Genomic DNA, 21,954 nt, shown 5'->3' on the forward strand with positions numbered 1-21,954 from the left:
AGAATAAGCATTTCTAAATGAAGAGGAGTGAATGGAAGCTACTTCAGTTAACAGTTGAGTCATATTATAGATGTTTTCACCAACAGTTTTTAACTGCTTAAAACCCCTTCACACCACTGTAACAATTCATTAAACATAAAAAAAATGTGACATTCAGAGCCTTCAAGAAATACTATCCAATCATCTTTACTGATCCATTAGAATGATTGGATGGTAATATGTCAATCAAACTCTGTGACCCTTTGCTGGTTTCTCCAGTCAGAGTATCACATGAGCGGCACCCCTGGATTACAGATATGATTATTCAGATTAAGTAAATCCAGCGTTGTCTTACTTGTTTTTTAGGATGTAGACTGAGTCGAGGTGAAGGTGACTGACTCTGAAAAAGTAAAGGACCTTTTGATTTAAACTCCAAACATTTTTAAATTTTCATGACGGAAACTACTTTAACACTGGACTCAAGATAAGGATTTTAAGTTACAGCGACGGAGGTGTGGGCGGAGATGTCCAAATGAGCACAATTATGCTTGTGTAGATAATCTGAGTTGAGTTATGAACTCTGTAGAGATATTCCTCCATAAATGACATCGACAGTGATTTCCAAAGGAGTCTGAGAACCCATATAGAGACTTCCAAGAATATTATTTGCTCCTGGAAAGACTGAGACGAGATGGGCTTTCAGACCTGACTTTACCATTAAACATTTATTTTGAAATGCAGCATGTTGTCAGTCCTGGTGAATCCCCCCAGGCAGAGAAACTGTCCCCTGCTATTTCTTTGACATTTTGTCATCCAAGACGCCTTGGGTCACTTATATTGATTCATCTAAATCCAGGTGTTTAAGAGACCATATTTTTCTTACTCTGTAATGATGCAAATGTATCAAATTCTTACACAATTGTCGTCCGGAGAAGCATCCTCCATGATGGATGGAGGCGAAATGTCTTGCTGTGTTTTCCTCAGATGGACAGGAGAAAAACAGCAGGATGCTTTGAGGAAGACGCTGGCTTTCAGAAGAGCTTTAACCTTTCCCTGAGCATCTTTCCTGCAGAGCCTCTTGTTCCTCGCGGCCTCGCTTGTCACACTGTCCTATTGTTTGTCAGTCTCCTGTACAGCTGCTTATTATAGGACTCTGTTTTTGCACTGAAAAGACCTGCTGCAGGATAGAATGTGACGGGGACTGCAGCAACAGGGGGCGGAGAGGTTACCAAAATAAAGAAAAGTGAATATGGACATTTCCTTTTATATAATTGGCTTAATGTAATAATGTCACCAATATTCTTATTTTAGCCAACCGAAAACAAACACCTGCACACAATTAATGACCTCTCTATTCCGCCATTTGTTATTTCCATCATCAGTGGCTATGTATTATGGGTAATGATCCAGAGAAACCAAGGGAGGCAACATGGAGCGAAAATGGGGAAACAGATGCCTGTAGTCTCATTTGGAAAAATAGTGTGGAGTCTTTTAGCTGAGACTCACTGCCTCTCTTATCGGAGAAGAAGCAGATTGAGGGGTGCTGAATATTTACCTTTCATTTACGGGTTTCATCTGAAATTTGCAGCCCAGCTTTAAAATACAGTCGCAGTTCAGTTACTACCTTGGAGTTGTAGTTTTTGATGTGAAAATTAGGAGTAAGATATGGATCTTATTGAGTAGGGACTGCTGCTTTGTGCCATCATAGATATACGTTTTTGCAATATTTGGTGCCTTTTTGGGGATTTCTTGACTGAGAATCCTTATACACTTCTTTGAAATATTATTTAAAGGTCTATCCTGCACCTGTTTATGAGTTCAAGAAGCCTGGACCTCCATCTGTCTAGAGAAAACCAAGGAAAGCTTATAGAATCTTTAAGTGCCTACAGTATGTCCTCCTTAATCTGAGATTATTACCTGAAACACCTCAATAGGTAGCCGTTATAATGTCGAACAAGTTACCCGAACCAACTCAAATGGTTGCTTTGAGCTTCCAAAGAGAGAGAGATGAAGTGTATCTGCTCAATGACCCTCTATGGACTCTACTGCGCTACTCAATGGTCTCCTCTTTTCTCTCACTGTATCCTTCCTCACTCTTTTCTCCATCCTGTCTACCACCATCCCATCCTCCACCCTCCAAGCCGGTCGCAGCAGGAGCCCGTCAACACTGAGTCTGGTTCTGCTCAAGGTTTCTGCCTTCGAAAATGAAGTTTTTCCTAACCACTGTAGCGCTGTGATTTACTCATTGTCGATTCGCTGGGATCTGTTTTTATTTTTTTCAAGATAGTCTTAGTTCAACCCTAAAATGTCTTGAGATAACTTTGTTATGATATATCACTTTAAATAAAATTGAATTCAATTGTAACGCTAAGCTTTTTTTTCTCAGTCTTAACAGAAGTTAATTAGGACGTCCTTTACTTTTTTGCCTGTTTTTTTTTTTTTTTACAGATTTAGTCTGTTTAGGTTTCCCACAAAAGTAAGGTTGTCTAAGGGGGCCAAAGAAATATATTGTACAAAACTATGATGGCCGCTGTGGGCCAGTAGCGGGCGGACAAAATCTCATTAAGTTGCGACAGCAGCTTCTTATGGGCTCTTCTTAACATCGTAAAATCGTAGTACCCGCAGTGGGGACACAGGACAGGCCTTAGGAAAGGTAACCTACACAAACTTTCTGGTTTAAACTAAATACGTTTCTCCATCGATCACTGTACTTCTACTTCCTTCTAAGAGGTTTCACGCGAGGTAAAGACTCGGTTTCAACCTGGGCCTGACAAACTTCAGATTCAGCACTGCCTGATTTGATGCTGCTGTGTTTCCTTTTAAATAGAAACGACTGTTGCTATTGCAACACCCCTGCTGTGTTATTTCTACACCTCGATCCACAGCTTTCCCTGTGCTCCCCTCATGTTGTTGCCCCGAGTTGTCATACAAGTCACGCATGCAGCATATATCTGACCCCACGACCCCTCACAATCTCAAGGAAAAGTGTGTGTCGTTCTCAACACCGTGCTTTTTCCTGCCGTCATTACTTGGACTCCCCCTGGAGACACTCTTTCTCGCTCGCTGAGCTCAGTGAGCAGTCTTGATCTTGGCTGTGGATTTTCTCCTCTGTCCACTTAGGGATTTGATTCCTCGCACCAATGGCGGAGTAAAAGCAAAGTCAGTTTTTAAACTACTCAAATTTGATAAAAAACGTCAACATCTTACAGTTTAAAACTTGCGATTCCAGTCAATTAGTTGATCGATACCAATGCTGGACATCAGTAGATCTAATTACATGTACGCTGATATCTATCAAACTGGCTGTGATATTTACAAAGATACATCATGGAGATGATTAACAATAAAGACTATGTGTCACTTTAAATGTTTTTTAATTGAAAAAGTCAAACAGAAAAGTATAAACTGATTGATTACCTTAAATTAACAGCAGCATTGACATTGAAAAAAGACTACTAGCAAAATTGCTACATAAATTAACATTTTAGTATTTCAACAGTGTATCACAACCGGAAGGGCATCAAGGATTTCTGGGCCCCCTGGAAGGATATGGCAATGAACAACTACGTACATATTACTGAACTGAATATGTAGCTTGATGCTAGAGTCATACCCAATAACCTCTTGATTTTAAGGGTGATATTTTGGCCAATTATGTCAACACAACATCATGTTTAATAGTAAGGCTGCTTTATCTTTTTTTCTTTCTGAAAGCCTCACTTGTGCTTATGAGGCTCGGTAGAAACAGCTGTCTAACTGTTGACTTGCTGGAACTTGCAGCACAATAAGCAGAGACGAACTGAAACATTTCACGCTGGTTTGCACGGGTGGGTTTCCAAATGCTAGACTGTTGCCTCAAACAAGAAAAAAAAAAGCAAAATTGGGTCAAAAGACATCATATATTGTTGTAACTTTGACACACTGACTGTACCACAGGTTACAACCACAGTCATTTTGTTGAAACTGACAGGTGACAAGGAGCTTTAAGAGGTGGAACATGTTTATTGTCCAGCAAAAAAAGTCATTGTAATGTACCTGGTGATAGATGTTTGGTGCCGCAGAATGGTTGCCTTGGTGCTTGGTCCTATTTTGCTATTTCTTATTTTGTGTGTTGTCTTATTTCATTATTGTATTGTGTACTGACACCACAACAAATCTTTTGTAGTGTTTACAACACGGGTACTACCTTACTTTGTAATAATTTTTAAATAAATTAACTTTTAGTTATCACACTGTGTTATAACATATAACATTTATATTCTATTTTCTTGATGTTAAAGACCCAATCGTAGCTTTGAAAATACTGTAAATATATTGTTTTCCTTTTGTGTCGGAATAGTGTGGTAACATTGTCATTGTCAAAATTTTTGGTTTTACAATACCATTTTATTGCTATCCATTCATTTACAAAAAAAGAAAAAAACGAATTGTTCAAAATGAAATGAATCTTTATACATTTTTTTAAAAGGTTTTATATGGTTGTTGTTATTGTCGGGACACCTTAGTGAGTGTAATCTTATCTGTTGTATACTGTTTAAATCTTCCCTCCTTGTAAACTTTTAAATATTTATATTTTTAAGTGCTAGATTGATTTTATAAAAGCAATTCTTTATTCAAAAGCACCCATTCACACACCACCATGCATATCTACATCACTTCCCATTGGTTTAATAGAATCAGTCAAACTTGTCGAGCGCGAGTCAAGTAATGGATCCGGATGATGATGTTTCAACATTTTCTTAGAAACGTGCTTCTTCCAATTCATGTGGCATTTGTCTAATGTATTGTGAAGCACCTTTTAAGTGTTTCATTAAAGTCTAATGAGCCTTTAATTCAGAGAATTCAAGTGTGACTTTCTCCAGCTAGATTATAGAGAAAGCTCGCTCGGATGAATGCTGGTGGCTGAATTGGTGAAGAGAAAAGTGACCTCTTGGATCGTAAAGAACATTGTATTATGAAAACATCAATGCACAGTGTGGGTGTTGATCTTTTTAAATGTCATGCTCTGTTCCACAAGCTTCAAATTGGTTATTTGCCCAACCTTCAGCGTGCTTCTTTCTCACTTATACTCTCGTGTAATAGCTTATTTGATTTCCAGACATGGTTCTTTGGCTGCATAAGTCACGGCGTGCGGATGAAATTGGGATTTCACAACACATCATTGACTATATCCTGTTTATGATTGCTACATGTTAACACACTCAGATAATTAACGGAATCCGTGTTGTTGTGTCTCTTGGTTACTGGTTCACCATTAGGAATTAGTGGGTGGAACTTTTGACATTTTAACACGCCCGCATCGGTTAAACATTAGTTACATGTTTGGTCAACCGACCACCTTCAAAGGTTTCATTCATGAGAAGCAGTCGAAAGATGTTTTCACAATTTTTCGTTGTAAATTATTACATTTGTACAATCCGTCATAGACGCTCATGATATTGCCTAGTACATAGAAGGGAATTTTTTTTAATTTCTATATCGTTTTTATTGTTTTTATCATTTTATATTTAGCGTTAGATTTAACCGAAACAACTTTGCGGACAATATAACCTAATGTTATACTAGGTATGCATCGTTTCAACATCATGTCATTAACCATTGAAGGCAACATTGCATAGAAACAGACCGCCAAGTGCAAACGAAAAACTTTCAACATTCTACAAATCTTTATAGACACAAATGCAGGGACGTACACTCCAAATACTTTAATCAATCTAAAATGGTATTAATTTAATTGTTTATTTCCAATTCTGCAAACGGCAGGAAACCAGATTCTAAAAAGAATAACGTCTTAGTACGAGAAATAACTTGTGTTTTACAAGCAATTTTAATATCTTGAAATATGTTTTGCTTATTTGTTACACTGGTCTGTTCTCTTTCAAGGGAGCAAGAAATCTACATTAATAGGACTCATGGAGTTTAAATCTTTGTGTCGAGAGATCATTTACATTGTTACATTGTTCCGTTGTTTTGTGTTTCATGTTTCTTTGGGATAAAGTCTTTTGGTTCAATAAATCGTTTTGATTACTTTAATCTATCTAATACCATTATTTAATTTATAATTGCGAAGTAAATACTGTTTTATAAAGTGTATTTCTGTATTTTCTTATGCATTTAAACAGAGGAAATTTGTTTTGAATGACTTGTAAATGTTATCAATATTATCTTTCCACTCAACATATAAATATTGTTCGTATATATGAAACATAAAATACATTAAAAATGACATTCTACCAATTTGGCCGAAAAGACTGACTGATAAGCTCAAACAGCCTTACTAAATGAACACCTGAAGGATTTTGTATGAGAGCTTTGACACAACTAAATAATTTATCTGATTTTATTGTATTTCCAATTATCAGGGCTCGATTTCAACAGATGAGTTAATTGGAGAATGTGTAGGTATGAAAGAGCCTCCGCAGAAATGGTTTGGATGGGAAGAGTCTGCAGATAAAGTCATCACTGTCTTAAACCTCTTTTTTTTAAGTTTGTTTTAGGCTCTTTATCTCTTCCCTCGGAATTCCTCCTTTCACCAAAACCATCTGAAATAATCCATTGTATGCCCTCGTCGCTGTTACGATAAAGAAATAACTGGTCTCCAGTTTTCGTCTCTTGCTTATCTGACGTATTATTCCTCCTCGCTGAAGGGCTTAATTTATTCCAGGCCGATAAAAAACCCACTCCTCAAACCGAAGGTGGATTGTTTGGATCTGAAAGGCAAATGCTGATAGATGAAGTGAACATGGACGCGGCTCATTCCGCATGCAGATGTGCTCATGGATGTCATCCGCGACGCTGAGCTCTGTGTGGGAAGAAATTCAATTCTCTGTGAGGAATCGTTTGTTGTTCTTAGGCCCGTGATCCTCCCGGAGTCTGCCTCGTGTTCACAGTAACAAAACTGTGTTGATTTTAAGCTGACACTTGGAAAAGTCTTACAACAACAAGTGACTCAGATTTATCCTGGATTGACAAAATATCTCCTATTTAAAGTATTATATCTGTCAATCAACGGACAAGATGTTAATTGGTTTAGAACAAGGGGCCCCAGGGGGACGTCCATTGGACGTCTTTGACGTACTCTATTTGTGTACAAGGTGGGATAGCTAAATAATAAAGATCAGTTTTTGAAATTGTATCATTTATCAGCTTTCATTGTATTTTTTGTTCTATAGAATAAGACCCAAATGGCCCAAATTAACATTGAAATCCAATTAAGATCAGAGACGTGCAACAAAAACAGCCCTGGGATCATTCACGATAAGCATCAACCGCCAAGAATTGAGTTTTACACTCCTGTTCCATATGTTTTAATGTGTCTTGTTGGTAATAGATACATAGAATAGTGAGTTATAGATCTATTTTTTCTCCTTCTCTTTGGTCAATTTTGATCTCATAACGTATTATTTTTATTGATTCCATGAAGAGCTGCGTCCTATGTGGGTCTCAAGTGAACCTTTATAAAATCTGATTTTGTTGGATTGCCATGACTTGTGATTTGGTGAGACAGAAGCTCTGACACCGTGACCGATAATCCAAAAGCAATGCTTGTGATGATATAAATTCAATTGTATCTGATTTTCCTAATTTACATAACATTTTGACCAAAACTGATTGTCATTAACATCATTAATAACACAAATGAACATTTTTATGAAGACGTTAAAACAGCTATTAAGATTAAATAGAATATTAAATCATAGTGCCAGAGGTGTGGGATGATGTAGATGCAGTAAGCCTATAAAACAAGCATGTCAGACATCATAGCCTATAAAGTGATTAAAAAAAAGTTTTATTCCTGCTTGTAAAAGTCATCCTCACTCTTAACACAGTGTAAAGGTATGGGCTACAATAACTTTTTTTGGGTGTGTTCAGGCAACGGGTATATGACCTGAACAGAACCCCTCAACCTTCATAAGGGATTAAGTGGCAGACAATGAATGAATGAATGATAATAAAATGTAAAAAAAAATCTCCCAAAAATGTCACTTGTTATGACAAGATACCTTGAGTCAAATGGAAAACACCACAACGTTTATCTACGTCTTGGTACTTGGTATAATACACTGTTCATATTTGAACCCGGTCTCGTTCTCACATTAAATGTGGCGCTCCAGAAGGACAGTTCATGACAGATGACGGGGTCAGTTGCAGAGCATGCCTGCTGGACGGTCGTGCATGCAGGCGAGGATCCTCTGACAGTTTGTTTCAGATACAAATGCGTGCGGAAGGGGTTGCTGGTACAAAGCTGCCAGGGTGAACTTACGATGGATCGCATGCATGGGAGGCAGGTGCAGACTGGAAGCTGTCAGTGTTGTCGCTGATGTTTCTTTCATTTGGAACTTTGATTTGTTTAACTATGGGAGGCACCAAATATATTTAAAAGCTATATTTTTCCTTAAACTTTAATATTCTGCGGGATATTTTTGATACATTGACGAGGTACTGAAGCCTTCGCAGTGAGAAAGTTCAGGTTTTATCGTTTTTGTGGAAACATTTTTTGGTTGAAATAAATGAAAAACAAACTACTCTGGCCAAGTCACGCTTGTTAAAAAATAAATTGCAAAAGAAGGCGAATCAAATCAAACAAACAGTTAAAACCCTCATCACTTCCCACTCAAAGTGCGTCACATCAAGATAAAATATCTGATCAGATGCTGTCATCTCGTCCACCTATGGAGGTCTGTCTCTGCTCTACGTTACCTGCTGACGTCTCTTGACATCCATCCTTACACAGCTTCCGCCCTCTCTGCTCAGCCATGAGAAAACTTTGCTGACGTCCCGCGGCCGCCGAAACGGAGCGGAAGGCGCTTTGGAATCGGGCCGACAGTATCACAGAGGTGGGGATTGAAATCCTGCCTGAACATCTGAATCATCTTCTATGTATTATTAGGCGACTTGCATTCACAGTCGTGACGCAGGCAGGTGTGACTGACGCAGCAGCTGCTAGCAACATAAAATAACCTGTTTTTTTTTGTTGTTGGTGTCACTTGGCTTTTTTAATCTCCCCCCCAATCCTGCCACCCTTCCTGACACTACAGTGACATCTAGTGGAGGGGGGATGTGCGGTCACGTCGTCTGTAACCCTCCATACCAAAATGCCTCTGAGACTCAAATGCAAAACTGCTCTTAAACCCATTCATGGATCTCCTAAGCAGATTTTTCCAGTTCTGACGCACTAGAGGGCTGAATTAGAAGCAGATAAAAGACAAACCTGATCACCTTTCAACTCACGAGAGCCCAATTATGAGAAGCAGTTACCACAAAAGCCACAGCCCGGGGGGTGATGAGTAAAGATGGCTAATGAAAGCTAGCGGAATCACCTTTTCTCTATCTCCTCCATAACCACAGTCATTTGGTCCCGAGCTTTGAAGGAGATGACGCCGGTGTTCCTCTGTAGCGGCAGAGGCCACACACTGGTAGATGTGCCGTCGGCCGCAGTGTGTGTGTGCGCCTGTGATGAGAGGTCTCTAATCCGAGGCAGCCAGACAAGAGGCGGTAATAAAAGCCAAGGGTTTATCTGTCTCTAGTCACATAGGATATGAGAGAAAAATGAGTCGTGCCCTGCGAAAAAACCCCTGCTGATGTGGAAGAAAGAGGACTTGTCTGCTGATTAACTCATTCTGGTCTTCATCCCTCTGTTCTTCCTCATCATCCCAGGACGACCATCCTCACATCCAGGAACCGAAAGTTTCCCGAAACTGTCCTCTCGTGCTTCTGTTGTAGCCGCAGAAAAACGATGGCAACTCGGCGCTAAAACATTTAAGCTGAATTTTGAACCAGACTGCATTTGGCACTTTTTTTGGATTCGGACACTTTCTTTCAAGACAGTTCTCACAGAGAATTCGATAACGGCTCGTGGGAAAGACAAACTGTCTGGAAGACGTTTGTTGTATGAAATACTCAATCAAGTCTTACACGCTTCACGACCTTCTTTAAAACTAAATCAACCTCCTTGCCTGAAATGTGCTTCTTCTTTTTTTTATCCCACTTAATAAAGTTCAGTTGAGTCTTTCTATAAACTGGAAGGAAAGAAATTGAAGTATCTGTCTTGTTGTGGAAGTCATAACACATTCTAAGGAGCGCAAAACAAAGGCTGTCTTCATGGAATACTTGTATTATCGTGCCATAATTCTTATCTAAACTTGTTTGTTTCTGTTGCACACAAGAATATGGCGTAATTGCTCTACTTTATATGTCGAATGATTTGAGCTGGTTTGAAAGATTGCAGTGTTTTCTGAACACTGTGGGCCCCGAGGCAGGAGCCGTGCGGAGCAACTAATTGAAGGCATCAATATTTAAAGAATGGTGGAGAAAATGCACTCCCTATTTTTGATTTTGACATACTTAACTAGCAGCTTTCTTGACTATAATATAAGCAGACCTTGAAGAAACTTTGGCAATTATTTAAAAAAAAGTTTTTGGGAGTTTCGGTGCAAACTATCGTCTTTGTTTTGAGGTTTATAATAACACTTTTAAGCCACATAAGTAAATAAGTAAATACAGTGAATTATTACCAGCTTTTTACTTAGATCATTCAGAAAGTAATTGATCAGAAAGCCAATTGTTCTGGTTAACTACTGTATAGTAATCCTTAAATTTAACTCCTTATGTACTGTTGTGAGGGGACAGAAGACTGAAGGGGAAAAAAAACGTAATTATTTAATTTAATATACTTTTTTTCCATGAACATTATGTAGTTGTTCAATGATAAGCTTGTTAAGACAAGCTACTTTCCTTTTTCTTTCTTATATAGAAAAAATAAAATTTCATCAAACAAATAACTTTATTACGAGTTAAACTACTGATGATTTGTGTATTATGTATTATACAAAATGGTTAGTTATCTGTCTTTCTACATAAACTCAGACCAGGGTCTGGCCAAGTCTGGCCTGCCATGTAATTTTAGATGGCCCCCCAATGACTTTAAACACATTCATGTTGTGGATTAGTCTTGGTCTTTTAGAGGGTTGCATAAATATGCTGCATGTGGCCCCCGGGATGCGCTTTGCGTCAGAAATACAGTTTAATCAAGACTATTGCTATTGAATCTTGGATTCCTTCTTATAGATTAGTAATACAGTAGATTTTTCGGTTGGAAAAGTATGCATGAAAGCAGGAAATTCCACCTGTGGGGCGATGAAAAGAAAGGAAAAAATTTAAATTTACCTTGAATATTCTTCACGTCTCGCTCTTTTCCTTCAAAAAAGACTCCTTCTTGCTTTTTTTTTCTGAGCTCTCATTGTCTTCTTTGTTTAACTATCAAATATTTGATCCCGCTGGTGCTTTTTTTTTTCTACAATGACATTGAGATGAGCAGGAGGCAGTCTCTGGTTACTTCCTCTCTGCACCACAGCTGGCAGACTTGCTTACTGAGCTAATGTGATTTTTCTCGCCATGTCTCCTGCAGGCGGTCCTGTCAACCTGACGTGCAGAGCGTTCTTCGGCTACTCCGGTGACGTCAGTCCGCTTATTTACTGGATGAAGGGCGAGAGGTTCATCGAGGATCTGGACGAGGAGCGCGTCCAAGAAAGCGATATCAAGTAAGAATCCAGTAGCAGTGAATTTGCAGAATATCTTGATTTCTGCGCACAGAGTTTTGAGTCGGCAGTACGGCTGTAGCTTTACACTGAACTCACGATACGATATATTCAGTTTAGATAATGAGTTCATTCATAATAACCTGCCACCATATGATTCGATACAATATATTGAACTCACAATACAATCTGATAAGATATATGTTCAGCTCATGATACGATTCAATATTATATATATAGATAAGATGACGATTTGATACAATATAATCTTCTCACTTTACAATTCCGTACAATATTTTCATCTCATGATACGATTCAATTCGATATATCTAGTCCACGAAACAACTTGATACATTCTGATCATAATACGATTCAATACAATATATACAGTACAGATTATGATTCAATGCATATGATTTATTAACCAAATGTTTCTTGCAATGTATCCTGAACATGCTCATCTTACGATACGATGTATTGAGCTTATGATTCAATACAGTATATTTCTATACACTTGCATGATTTTCTTAACGATTATAGTGGACACTGAATTTTAGTAACAACTATTAATTGTTACAATTTTGCTTATGCAACTGACATTCAAAATATATCCAAACCTCATCTTTAAGAGCAACTGGCGCCAGCTCTAAGTAAGTAAGTAAGTAAGTTATTTATATTTATTGAGCGCTTTCCAGACCAGGGTCACAAAGCACTAAAACAATCAAAACAAAACTCAATAAAAGATATACTTAAAAGGTCAAGATAACACCGAGAACAACACAGGAGTATCCTCTCGTTCTCAGTCATCGCGTATTTCATTGTAACTACAGCTGCGGGGATGTAATGACCACTGAACTTTAAATGCAACACCTATATGAACAAACACTGTAAATATTTGCTTGTAAATTCTAAATTGCAATATTGAGTTATTTATTTAAATATAAACCATACAATAAACTATGATAAAAAATGCAATCAGATTGGACAGCCACCTTCCAAAATAATATATAAATACATTTTGGTTTTTTTTTATGAAATATTGATACAGTAATGTTGAATATTGACAGAGTTACTGCTAGTCAGCTGTGAGAAAAGTAAATGTTCAAAAGCTCAATTCCAAAGTGTTAAGCTGAAATCTTTTTTTTTTGCTGATTTGTGTCTGTCTTTTGTCTCAAACCAACCTATGTGTTAAGGAACCATGTGTCTTACCAACCCCTTCATCGTGGTCTCTGTGGTCCTCTGGACCGACCAGGCTTGTAACTTCAGCTGCTTCACGACAAATGTCGTCTAATGAAAGGAATGAAAAGGTTAACTCTAAGCAGCATCTCAAGCCTGGGAGGACAGTTAGTGAACTTGTCATTGACCTGGCATTTGGAGAGGACTCCATTAGCCCGCTAGCTGCTCTTGAGCTGCGCCGCTTGCCGTAGTGTGGAAGGCGAGCCAATTAGAGCCGGCTGGATGTCAGGGAGGGTTTGGCAGGTGATAATAAAGCAGGGGAGTGTGCTTTTGTGCAATAGCCAAATGAGCTAACACGACGAAAAGATCAGGCACCTTGAGCTACTCTAAAGTGCACGTACAGAGAGAGCGAGGTCACGCACACATGCGAGAGCATTTTTGTTTGTCTCCTTATTTTCCTTCCCACTTGATTGCACCAGTTAAAACCGGCTCCCTGACATCATTCCATGAGCTCTCAGCTTTGAAATGGAAATTAATCACACGGGAGTATTCCCTACCGGGGCCGGCTGTAATACATGAAATGGATCTTTTGGCACAACGTTTCGCCGCAGAGATTCTGGGTTGATATTAAAATAAAAGAAATAATTGCTCCTCTGCAACGAGACTTCATGGTTCTCAGAGGTGAAGTTGATCAGAAGAATACAAACATGGTGATGATCCTGCAGGAGTTACCCTAAACTTTAATCCTTGATGCTGCAGAGTGTTGTGTTCCGGCTGCTTGTTAGACGTGCATACCGATACATCTGCTCTGAACCATTCGCTGCTTAAACTAAGACTACTTTCTTTGACTATTTTAACACATTTTTTTTTTAACATTATTAGTTTGTATACATGCTTCCTGTTGCAGAATTAGATTGACAATTGTGAATGACCCCCTGTGTCCATATGGTCATATCCAATCGGTTCGACAGAAGGTCAACTGGACAGCGTAGTTGCAGAAAGACATTTATCTTCCTAGAATTCTACACAGTCCAGTTGACTCACTTTCGAAACCATGACTTGGACATATGATTATAGTTATACTCTGTCTAAACATATTTATACACCATTAACACAATATATTTTACATTTATTTTCAACCTGTTAAAAGCACTAATAAGTAAGGTTGATCATATTGTTTCTGGCTCCCCCTTGTGTCAGGTAGTGTTACTTTTGAATGCATTTTTAACATTCAGAGTCAAGCTCAATTTCAGTAACATCCATATTTTAGTTTATTTTAGTGTTTCATTTTAGTCTAGTTTTGATTTAGTCAATGAAAACTTTAGTGTAACTTCTATTTTCTCTTTTTTCGTCAACCAAGTGACCTGCATTGTTTCTCGCCAACTTCATCCTTAATTCTAAAAATAGTGAGTAAGTAAGTAAAGGTTATTACAAATAACCTTGTCTTGTTTTTGTAACAATATAAAACCTCATTGTAAACAATATTTCATATTAACAAAAGACAACCAACATTAGATATCATCAAGGAAAATAGTTCTTATATTAATATTAGAGTAAATAATACTGATAGGAAAGAGGTTTACCATACAAAAACTGTAATCTAAATGTACACAAGACACTTTAACCACATCGTGTAACAGATATAATAATAACTATCATATCTCAATAGCGTTATCTAATACTTAAACATGTCTATTAATTTGTTTTGTTTTATTCAGTAATATTTTCTTTTTTTCCGTGAATTTAATTTGTCCTACGCTTTTGAACGCACCACACTTGCTAATTCCTGCTGTAAAAAGTGTATTTGTGTTTTTTTTTAATTCAATTATTTATTTTGTCTTTTGATCAACGGGAATAAAAAGAGGTTTCGTATAGTTTTTAATCAGTCTTATAAATGTCTTGTTTTTGTTACAATATAAAGAATCATTGAAAAAAATATTTCATCATATTTTCTATTGACGAAAGCATCAGTAGTGTTCAGACGGTTCAACTGTAATGTTGTAGCTTCTCTGTTGTTCCATTGCCACATACCGGATATTAATGCTCTGCTGCTCTCTTACTCACAGCTTCCTCGGGCAATTTACGCACATTGAAATACCAAAAGACAAACGACATTAGATTTCATCAAGAAAAATGAGTATATATTGAATAACTTCTAAAATATCTAAATCCACTACAGGAGATGAAGGAAATAAGAATCTCACTTTATTTCGCATTCCAGCCTTTAAACCAGGGTTGTTCACTGGATGTGTCCGACTTTCCCACTGGCTTGGAAACCTAAGTCTCCGTCTTACCTTCCTGTTCTTCATCCATCCTGCACATCCTCCCATCTGTTTTAACATTCAAGTTAAGAAAATGCCCTGAGGTCTGCAAATAATTACTATCGATCTTTATAGTCCTTCCTGCTTCAGAAGAAGTCCAGACATAGAATTAAAAAGCATCACAACCAGAATAATACAACATAATTATAAACAGTTTCAACATAAAATCTCACAATCTTTATGATTTTACATGGAGGTAAACGCTTAAAAAAATGTGATCGACAATAAAATATTTTTAACAAAAGGAAAAATTATTTATATTAAAGGCCAAACAAGCAAATTATTATGATGCTAAGAATTAGCAGGAAAATATCTGGAAAAGAAAGAAACTTCATAAACCTTACTTCATTATTATCAATTAACTAAAAATAAATGTTTAATAAGAAAATAATTATTAGGTAAATTGACCTTTCTGTGTTTTATAGTATGTTTATCTTTTAAATGCAAAGCGCTGAACTGAAGACATGTCCAGGGTGTCCCCCGTCTCTAGCCCTTTGTAGCTGGGATAGGCTTCTCTCCTCACAACCGCACAGAATTTTCAGTAAAAAGTAATTTTCAAATAAATAATGAAAACGTAAGCCATATCTAAAAGGACAAAACATCAAAAAGACCATCCCTCATATAAGTATTTCTGAGGAGTTTACAGAAGGATAATTAATATGTTTTTACAATCGTTGCCTTTTCTATCCTTCATATACTAAGAAAAGAGATAGATGTGGTTGTAGCTGTAGAATAGAAGAGGTTTTCACAACATAACCAATACAAGGGAATAGGTTTGAATGTTTCCTAACAAGTTATTTTATGAGAAAATCATCTTTTAACTGGACCCGTTCCTCAGATTTACACTCACAGAGGCTGTGATTGTCGTCATCTCTTTTCGTTGCAGGCTATCAATCATCTCCCTTTGTTCCTAAAAATCTTGTCGTTTCCAACAGTTGTGTTGCCTTCATTTTTGCATTTTTCTCAGGCTCAACGAGTTTTATCAAGCTGTGTTTTTTTTTTCCTATCACCGCCTAATTTTTCATCCTGCATGTCAAGATAGCGAAGTGTGTGGTCATGCTTGATGGCTACATTTTTCTGAAACAACCTTCTAAATCTATTCGTCTTCCAATATACACTCGCCCACACATGAACTTCTAGCTCAGGCGGTGATGGATAACAACATAGTGGACTGGAAAAGTGGCTGATGTAAAGAAAGATATTTCTGTAAGCACCTACGATGGCCCAAACAATGACAGATGAGTGCGGCATCTTCAAAGAAAACTTTAGGACAGATATTTAACCCTTAGTTTTGTTCTCTTGTATTTGTGGCTGAGCAGGCCCACAAGCATTACTCCTGCTCTTTTTGAATGTACTCCTGCTAAATGTGGAAGCTTCATTAGCCCATCACTAACTCAAATCAATGCTAACAATTACGTGTTCACACTGTGCGATCGATAATTTAACTTAACTTGAATGGGTTCATTTAGCTTGATAGGACCATGTGTGTAAAGAAACGTTCATCAAGTATGAAACGGAATCTCTGCCTCGATATTCAATGTTGTCTTGAACAGCTGTTCTATTGAAGATTCACATCATTTTTAGACTACTGATCTTTAATCAATAGCTAATAAAAGGCTTCATGAAGCTTCATTATCTCATCACTAACATACAGCACCTAAAGTGGTAGCTGCCTAAAGTTTCAAACTTCACTCCTTTTCTTCTCAACCTAATGTCTAACAAGGGTTGGGATTATTTGCAGGGTAATCTGTTACTTTTTAGAGTTATAGGCAAAAATGTAAGTGCAACTGGAATTCAGTTGTCTTTGTCTTCATCATCCTCCAAATTAATCCATACTGCTCGTCTATAACGTCTATCTTGTATTGAAGCCTCGACTTGTTCCATAAAACCAAAACAAGTCTATATTTTAAGTTTGTTTGTAGCTCTCCATCGCTCAGCTTCAACTAAAAATTTGCCCTCATTGAAACATATTGCAATTGTCCGTTCTCATGTGAAAGATTGAGGCGGATAAACAAGTAGCTTCCGCTAAAAATAAACTTAAGTATAGACTTGTTTAAGTTTTTCCGGAACAATTCCTCATGCTGAGGCTTCAGTACAAGATGGACGTTATAGACAAGCAGTTTGGAGGTATTTGGATGTTTTTAAGTGTCTTTTTGGACATAGTTATGGACAACAACACCTGAGCATCAGCCGCTACATTAAAATGGACTAACATTTTTGTCTTTTACTCTAAAAACAAGCAGATTAATCTGAAAATAATTCCAATTCTTTGACATGAGGGTGAGTAGAAAATGCATTTTGGATGAATTAACCCACTAATCATGGCAACATCAGTTAACACAGCACATAGTACTTGCTCTAATTTCCTTCTAAACAATAAAACATTGCCTTAAGAATCAGTGAGGGATCAATAATACACCTGAAGTAAAAGTTAAAAACCGGAATGCGAAAATCCAATCTGAAAACTCCAATAAAAACCCAATTATCTGGGGGTTGTTTTGTTTGTAAAATTCAGGAAACAGGAGACAAAGTAAAGCATTTCATTTACCTACCTAAACAAGGAAGTTGAACTTTTCTAACCAGTGATCTAAACCTGAAAGATGAGCCGACCCTTGGCTCTTCTACGATGTTGTCAAAATGTCAAAATGTCCTGTAGCACAACAAGTGATGAGCGGATGAACGAAGTGTTAATAATAACTTAATAAAAATTGCACAAGATTTAAAACATCCCTGAAAACACTGGCTAATTAAGTTTCATCAGCTCATCACTACTATCAGTTAGTTTCATATTTTGTTTGTTAGGTTACCAGGTCAAATACATTTTTTAAACAATGGGAAACCCACGTAAAATTCATTGACATGACTGCCTTACCTTTTCTTTCACCTGGAACAAGCTGCAGTGTCTTCGCTAAAGTTCCGTAATTGGTCCAACATTGGTTTCCAACATCAAAACTGTCAGAGACTTTGTAGATGTTTTTAGCTCAAAACGGTTGTCACATCACTCCGCCTTTTGTGTTGACTTTCGGAGACTCTTTCTTAGGATAAAATTAGCTGAATCAGTTCCCCCTCTAGTATAAAAAAAAAAAGATAGCTCGGCCTATAGCCTGCCACGCTGTCGTCTTAGATGAAAAAGCAGCGACTTCAGAATATTAATAGGCTCTTGGAAGACGTAGTTGGGTTGAAAAGTGCTTAGTTTGTTTAATAGTAGAAAAGATACTCTGACATGTTGAAGGTTTGTGTCATCTCATCCTGGTGGGTTGTTAGCAACGTCAGCGTTTCTGACTCTCGCTGCTCTTTCCTTTCCGTCGTCTCAAGTGGACAGGCGCAGTTAATGAAAAGGAGGCTAATAAAATCACTTTTCGGCTAATAGACTCACACGCCAAGTTAGAATAAGCATCAGAGTCATCGCAAGCCTGTCACCAGCAGAGACATTTAGTGGCCCTTAACACGGTGACACACATCCAACCCACTGATTAAACTCCAGTTTTTACAAACACCTCTTTTGTAATTTTTGTTAGGCTCTGTGTTAAACAAAACTGCTTCTTGAGTAGCTCAATTCAAATAAGGGGCCTGGAATAGGAGTTTCTCTATTACTACCAAGATCACTGACTTCTTTTTTTTAAATTAATATTTTTGATCACACAATCCATTGAAAAAGCACAGGGATTTCTGCTGTTTAAAGAAACTAAATTTGATAAAAACAAATCCTACCGTAATAATTTAGCATCATTTTTCAGAATGAGATATTCAGACAGCGATTGTGTTTCCAAGTCAATCTGCAAATTTCTCATTGTTTCCGTTTACCATTGCAGAATCATCCGAGAACACTTGGGAGAACAAGAGGTCACCATCTCGCTGACCATTGACTCCCTGGAGGAGAACGACCTGGGAAACTACTCCTGTTACGTGGAGAATGGCAACGGAAGACGACAAGCAAATATCCATCTCTCTAAGAAAGGTGAGCCAAATAAAAAAAACATTTACATTGACCTAAACTGCAGCTTCTATATTAAAGAATATAAAAGGGTTTTTCAATTCAGATTCAAGAGAATAAAAATGATAATGTCTTTTTTTAAATATATCCATTCAATCAAAAAAGGAATATGGTTTAATACAAGAAAAAAATGAATATTTAAAGAATGAATCAATCATGGAACTGCCTTGACAAAAACATTTGAGAAGCTATATTTGAGTTTACTAAATCAATGTGTGTGTATTGTATTGTGAGTTTGACACTGAGCCCTACATTGTGTTTTCAAATTCACTCTGAGATACTTATGTAAGAACACAAGTACAGTTTCCTCGTCCTTGTTGTTATCTCCCTCAAGGCTCTCATCGGGATACATTTCTGAACGTAAATAGTTTATGAAAACTCACTTTTGAAATTCAATTGAATCTGGATCGAGGTGGTTTATACCACTTGAATGGGTCGGCTTCCATGTAGAGACCCCATCTGATCGCCATTTTGTGGCACTTGTTAACCCCATTTCCCATTCAGATCTCCTGTCAATCAAGCTTAAGATAAAGATGGATTTTCAATCCGAACATATTGAATTCTTTGAAAGGTGTTGCTATATTTCTGTTAGCAGTTTGTTAACAAATGGCTAGAGTAACATTGAATAAATATCTTTTCTTTTACTCTTTTTCACTGTAAGAATTGTTTGGATCTGATGGAATTTTTGAGGCATGATGACATAAATCTAATTCTTTAAATTCTCATGCAGTCAAAGCTATAGTTTAGTTCAAGAGCCCCCATCAACACATTTTTAAAAAGGAAAAAAGAGTGTTGTTTAACTTGTTTCCAAAATGTCTCTTTATGTCTTATTTTATATTGAATAAAAATAAGACTTTTCACGTGATATTAAGTTAATGTTAAGTCTAATGTAAAGATTCACCAGTAGCAATTGGAAATGGATTTTAGTTTAATGCTATATCTGTTTTTTTCGGGCCTCAGGGTCAGTGTGAATTACTTTTTTAGACCTAGTCAATGTCCAGTTTAAAACTCATGAATCCGTGGATTGCTACCAAATATGGCTGATGTGTCGTATATGAAAGCAACCCCGGCGTTTGCACCGGCACAGTTTACAACAAACCTCCAAATCTGTGATCTGTAGTAAGGAATAAGTTTGGATCTAAAGGAAGAATAGGAAGTCAGATGTGTGTAAAACGTCGGTTAAGTACAGTTTATACTCAATCAATTTAAATTTACACCACAGTTGTTGTTGAAGTGGCTCATTTCATCTCTTTGATACACATGAGTGCACTTCACAGGAAGATTACGGACAACATGAAAATGGAAGCTCACCAGTAGTATTTTTGTTGAGGGCAGGAGAGAAAAGTAGGTCAGCGAGGTAGATGGTGTGTTAGCACTGATTCATCCAGCAACGGCCTGAAGAAATATCCATATTCATCTGAAGCGAAAGTACTTCAGGAGGCTTCTATCCCAGGCATGATGTTGGATTGTTCGACACTGACCTCACCCGGAAGACACTAATCCACTTCTGATCTCTGAGCTCACACTGACATTATTCCGTTCTCGCTCACACACTTCACAACCCTCAACCGTCTCCAAGCAAACATGTTTTTTGTTTAGCTGTTAAAGTGGATTCCATGATGATTTTGACTTGTTATGTAAGTGAGATTTTTGCCAGGCAGCAAGAGAGAAGGGGGGGGGGGGGTCTCTGCAGCCTTAAAGTTGTCAGTGTGGAATACATTAACATATTAATATATCTCTCCTCTCTTTTAAGCTCACAGCTTTGGATCCAGCTTTGATGGCAGCCCAGTTTTCCTCCGTGCGCAATATTAAAAAAGGGGAGGAAGAATCTCGGTATCAAATATGAGCTGGTTACACACATGAGCACACATCTGCCTGTTCCCCTAGTTTCCTTCGTGTGTGTGTGTGTGTGTGTGTGGAGACAATATTTGTGTTTTCCTAGTGCTGTGAGAGTCGCTCTCTGGTCTTTGTTCACAGCACTTCTCACATCAAGACCCTTGAAATTCAGCTGCATCAATCAGAATATTTGGTATCAGCCTAAATAGTCTTCCTCGTTTCTTCTCTTCAAAAAGTTTTGAAGCTGAACTTGTTCTTACCTGTACGTGAAAAATAAGGTCATATGTATTTAATGCCTCACACTTGTTTATTATTATTATCCAGGGTTTATTATTGCACAGGTCAAGTAAAATCGATCGGACATTTTTACTTATAATCGAATGATGTTGCAGGAAATAGAGTGAAGAACAACATGCTTTTCTGTCTCGTGGAATGTAATTTAGAAGAGACAGGAATTACGGAACAAATCAATTGAAACAAAGGATCATGGAATGTTGTCCAGGGTCTGTACCAGGGCATCCTCCCAGTTGGACATTATCAAAACAACTGGACCAAGTAATCTTTAGAGAGTAGCTAGTAGTTCATTACCAGCCTTCACCAAAACCCAATGAGAAATATTGTCCAGAAAAGTTCATTTTCTCAACCTCATTTTCTAACTTTACTCTAACCTTAACCATGATTTATAAAAAAGGACTAAACATTTTTTATTTAACAGACTTCATTAGATTGTATATCTATTTTTAATTTATCCTACTGTTTTTAATGTATTTAATTCATTTTCTAACCCTAATCACAAATCATAACAAGTAGAATTACTCATGTATAAATGTAACTCTTTATTTTTAACATATTTGAGATTTGTTGTTTTTATTATTGTTATGTATCCTAACGTCAAACTGAAATCATAAAAGGTTTGATCATTTTAACATTTTTTGGATTTTTTTTAATTTCACAATCTTCTCCATTAAAAAAAAAGGTATTTCATTCATTAATTTACTCAGTAGTGTTAGTAGTGTTAATGTACAATATTCTTTATTATAGTATTGTATTTAACTGTTTTGGTTACTGATTTCGTTTTTTATTTATTCATTTATTTATTCTTATTAGGATT

The 21,954-nt window shown here is 37.2% G+C and overlaps 1 protein-coding gene across 2 annotated transcripts in view; it reads left to right on the forward strand.

Annotated features, from left to right (window-relative positions):
• The window catches only part of LOC148080124 (interleukin-1 receptor accessory protein-like 1), a 222,193-nt gene that overhangs the window by 179,257 nt on the left and 20,982 nt on the right, over positions 1-21,954 (forward strand). For both annotated transcript variants that reach the window (XM_087791680.1, XM_087791681.1), the window contains exons 7-8: positions 11,387-11,519; positions 18,826-18,971. In XM_087791680.1, coding sequence (XP_087647806.1) covers positions 11,387-11,519; positions 18,826-18,971 — 279 coding nt within the window. The remainder of the gene's footprint in view (positions 1-11,386; positions 11,520-18,825; positions 18,972-21,954) is intronic.

This window comes from Callionymus lyra, chromosome 5 (genome assembly GCF_982586985.1).
Source record: "Callionymus lyra chromosome 5, fCalLyr1.hap1.1, whole genome shotgun sequence".
Classification (NCBI taxonomy): Eukaryota; Metazoa; Chordata; class Actinopteri; order Syngnathiformes; family Callionymidae; genus Callionymus; species Callionymus lyra.